The sequence below is a fragment of the Macrobrachium nipponense genome, chromosome 48, assembly GCF_015104395.2.
Source record: "Macrobrachium nipponense isolate FS-2020 chromosome 48, ASM1510439v2, whole genome shotgun sequence".
Taxonomy (NCBI): domain Eukaryota; kingdom Metazoa; phylum Arthropoda; class Malacostraca; order Decapoda; family Palaemonidae; genus Macrobrachium; species Macrobrachium nipponense.
Window position 1 is genome coordinate 13,656,410 of NC_087223.1, and position 3,684 is coordinate 13,660,093.

A 3,684-nucleotide genomic window follows, 5' to 3' on the forward strand; every position below is an offset into this window, starting at 1 on the left:
CTACAACTCTCTTTGTAGATATAAAACACATCTTTGTTTTCAGTGTTGCCATCTAGCTTCTGGATCGTGAATTGTGAATCTCTTCCAGCCACTGCCACTGACATAATGATAATTTTATTACCATTAATCTAAACGTCGATTTAACTATCGTTTCCATTTGTGAGTTGTTAATTAATTCCTTCATTAATTTCCTAGATGGTGTATTTCTGTTTCATGGCAGGGCAAGAAAGAACACAGAATTCGTTGTTTCATATATTATGTATGGCAGCTTAACAGAAACTAAATATACATTGTAGATTTCAGTAAAAGGTAAACAGTAATAATTACAGTACTCAACAGTTTGAGTAAAAGGTACAATTATAATAAATACATTGTTACGTATAAATACAGTATGTAGTTATACAACTAATTACACCAAAGTGTAGTTAGCAATCTCACACCTCCCCCCAAGATGGCAGGTGCAATACAGGAATACCTGGCATCTTAAGGTCCTTATTATTATATGATTTTGAGTCCCATCTTATTTCTAAACGCTCTGGTGCCCGTGTCTGACGTCCACTACGTCGTACTGGTAATGCAACTGATAACTGAGTATCAGGCTTAGGTGATGTTGCAGGTGATCTACGATCTCCATATCCTGAAGCTTCGCCACCCAACACCGAGATAGGCGGAGAAATAATGTCTCCTGGCATAAAAGGGTGATGAGGTCGTAGGAACCTCCGATTTCTCCAATAGATGCGCCCACTCCCAGTCTTCACGAGGTAATCCCTCCTCGTGCCAATTCCGACCACAACTCCTGGTTTATCCCATCGTTTTGTCTTAGGGTCTTGCAGATCCACGTACATACCAAGGTTCAGCTTAGAGTGTCTAGCAGTGGCATCATACCGTTCCTTTGCCTGCTGCCGAAGGTACTTAGCCTTTATGTCACATTCGTCAGCTGTACGTTGCCATTCCTTTGCAAATGAACGATGATGAGCCGGAATCCTGGAACGCAAAGGATGTCCAAACAAGATTTGCGCTGGAGATCTACCGTCCGCCGACCGTGGAGTATTCCTGAGCTCAAGAAGCCCTCGTGCGAACTCATCCTCACCCAGCTTGCCATCTCTTGTGGTCGTCAAAATCAACTTCTTGATGATCTTCACGGTAGCTTCGGCATGACCATTTGCTTTTGGATTATAGGGCGATGTCACACGGTGTTCCACCCCCCATCGAGCAAGGAAACGCCGCAATGTTGATGAAGCGAACTGCGGTCCTCATACCGTTTTCAGTACTACAGGCACACCTGTGTCTGAAAATATTGGCCTCAACAACTAACTAGTTGAGCTGCAGAAGTTGATCCATTGCACGAAGATACATACGGCCAACCTGACAGGCGATCAACGTACACAATAATGTCTTGCCAGAGATATTGAAAATAATCAGCAGACACTACTCAAATACTCGACTTGGCAAGTCTTCCTGCATCAAAGGCCTCATTCTGCTGACCCGGGGTAAACAGCTCTCGGCAACGAGAACAAGACTTCACTGTATTCTCAACGTCCCTGTCAATCCCTGGCCAGTATACAGTCTGGCGTGCTCGACGCTTGGTGCGGTCCACTCCTTGGTGAGCATCATGTAGACACTGCAAAGTTTCTCTACGCAGGCTGCGAGGTATGAGAAGTCTAGGTCCATATACAATCAAACCATCATCCACGGCCAGCATGTCCCGAATTCCCCAGTATGCTCGCAACTCTTCTGGTAAGTTATGCTTATGATCTGGAAATCCTTTCATTATTACATCTCTTAATGACAGATATTCACCATCATGTGCAGAAGCATCACGAATCTTATCCAGCGTCTGGTCCCGTAGAGGAGCTAACCTTATGCCCTCCTCACAAGTAGCTAGTAAAGACGATACAACAGCAGCAAGCAATGGATCTGCATCATCCAGCACATCATTGTCCTCAAAACGGAATTGGTTCTGAACTGGTGAACGAGAGAGTGCATCCGGCATGCTGTGACATTTCCCACTTTGCCACCGTGCAGCAAAAGTAAATCTGCAGAGTTTCATTCTCATACGCTGCAGTCGAGGATTTTCTATTTCTCCAAGAAGTTTTGAATTGAGAATAGGAACAAGTGGTCGATGGTCTACTACCAGGTCAAAATAAGGCAAACCAGCCAAGTAAACACTGCATTTCCTCACTGCCCAAAGTACAGCAGCCATCTCAACCTCAATTACGGCATACCTAGTTTCTGCATCCGTTAAAAACCTGGATCCACACTGGATGAGCTTCCAAGCCTCTCCATGTTGTTGCAGCAAAACAAACCCCATACCATGTAACTTGGATGCGTCAGTTTGAGCATAGTAGGTAAAACGATGCATCCAAAATGAGCTAAAACAGGAGGAGCTATGAGTGCTTCTTTAGTTTTCTCGAAAGCCATGTCATGTTGAGGGGTCCAGCACCACTCATTCCGAGGTTTAAGCAGGTCCCTGAGTGGCTGTGCAGCAGCTGCAATCGCAGAAGAAAAACTCCCAAGCTGATTGGTTAAACCCATGAATGACCTGAGATCAGTGATATTTTGTGGCTTTGGAAATTCAGCTATAGCTCTCACCTTCCGAGAATCTACACCTATAACCTTCATGATTTATACTGTAACCACAAAATTCAACATTAGGTTGAGCAAATAAAATTTTTGTCAGGATTTAAGGTCATTCCAAATTTGTCACATTTTGCACAAGTGTGATCACATGGGCTAAGTGGTCACGGTAACTAGAATCGTACACCAAAATATCATCAACAATTTTGACAGTACGTGGAATATCTCCCAAAGCTTGATCTCCTCGACGATTGTACTCATCTCCAGATGATATAAGCCCCATTACGGCTCGTTTGAATTTGTAACGTCCCCAAGGTGTGATGAAGCAAGTAAGATCCTGATCTTCTTCAGCAATTTTGATTTGGAAGTATCCCATCTTCGCATCCAAAGTAGTGACCACCTGGCTCCAGCATCCATTGACGATATAGCATCATGAGGGGATCGAACTGGATATGTAGGTCTGCGCACATAGCGGGTTAAGTCTTGTAGGTCCACACACAAACCGCACACCACCCATCTTCTTTGCAATAGGGACCATCGGATGACACCATTCGGTGGGGTAATCAACCTCACCAATTATATCCTTAGCAAGCAAGTCATCTAGCTGAGCTTTAATATCCATCATCTCCAACAATACGGAATGTGCGTGGTGCGGTCACTGCAAAAGGATGTGCATCTGCTGACAGCTGAATCCTCATAGGACCTCCCTGCATTTCCCTTAGAGTAGCTGAAGCATCAAATACATGAGGATAAGCAGAAATGATGGAAGCTGCATGTTCTGCACGCTCTGCTTCTGTAGGGTCTCTGCTGTTGGTGCCATCTTGGCAATGCCACTGGTACAGACACCAAACTGCTGGTACTTGCAGACTGCACAACATCCTGTGTGTTAGAAATCACTTGTGGCTCCAAAACCTTCCTGGTTCTCGATGCTATATGTGGTTGCGACACTGAACATGTAACATGCTGTAGTTTGCGCTGGAAAGTTTTCTGGTAATTATTCCCAGTGCTACACAATCAAACCAGCTCAGAAGTGCACCTTTCACTTCCTTGACAACTGACACAACTGTTGTCGTACTACGATTCCCCAAAGTTAAAAAAGCCTCAAAG

At 44.4% G+C, this 3,684-nt stretch overlaps 1 protein-coding gene across 1 annotated transcript; it reads right to left on the minus strand.

Annotated features, from left to right (window-relative positions):
- Window positions 1–2,241: 2,241 nt before the first annotated feature.
- Window positions 2,242–2,622, minus strand: LOC135205137 (uncharacterized). The gene has a single exon (XM_064235499.1). The coding sequence runs from the start codon at window positions 2,620–2,622 to the stop codon at window positions 2,242–2,244; it is 381 nt and encodes a 126-aa protein (XP_064091569.1).
- Between the last annotated feature and the right edge of the window lie 1,062 nt (window positions 2,623–3,684).

Coding starts and splice junctions, on each gene's coding strand:
- LOC135205137 (XM_064235499.1), bottom strand. CDS start 2,622: ATGAAGGTTATAGGTGTAGATTCTCGGAAGGTGAGAGCTATAGCTGAA.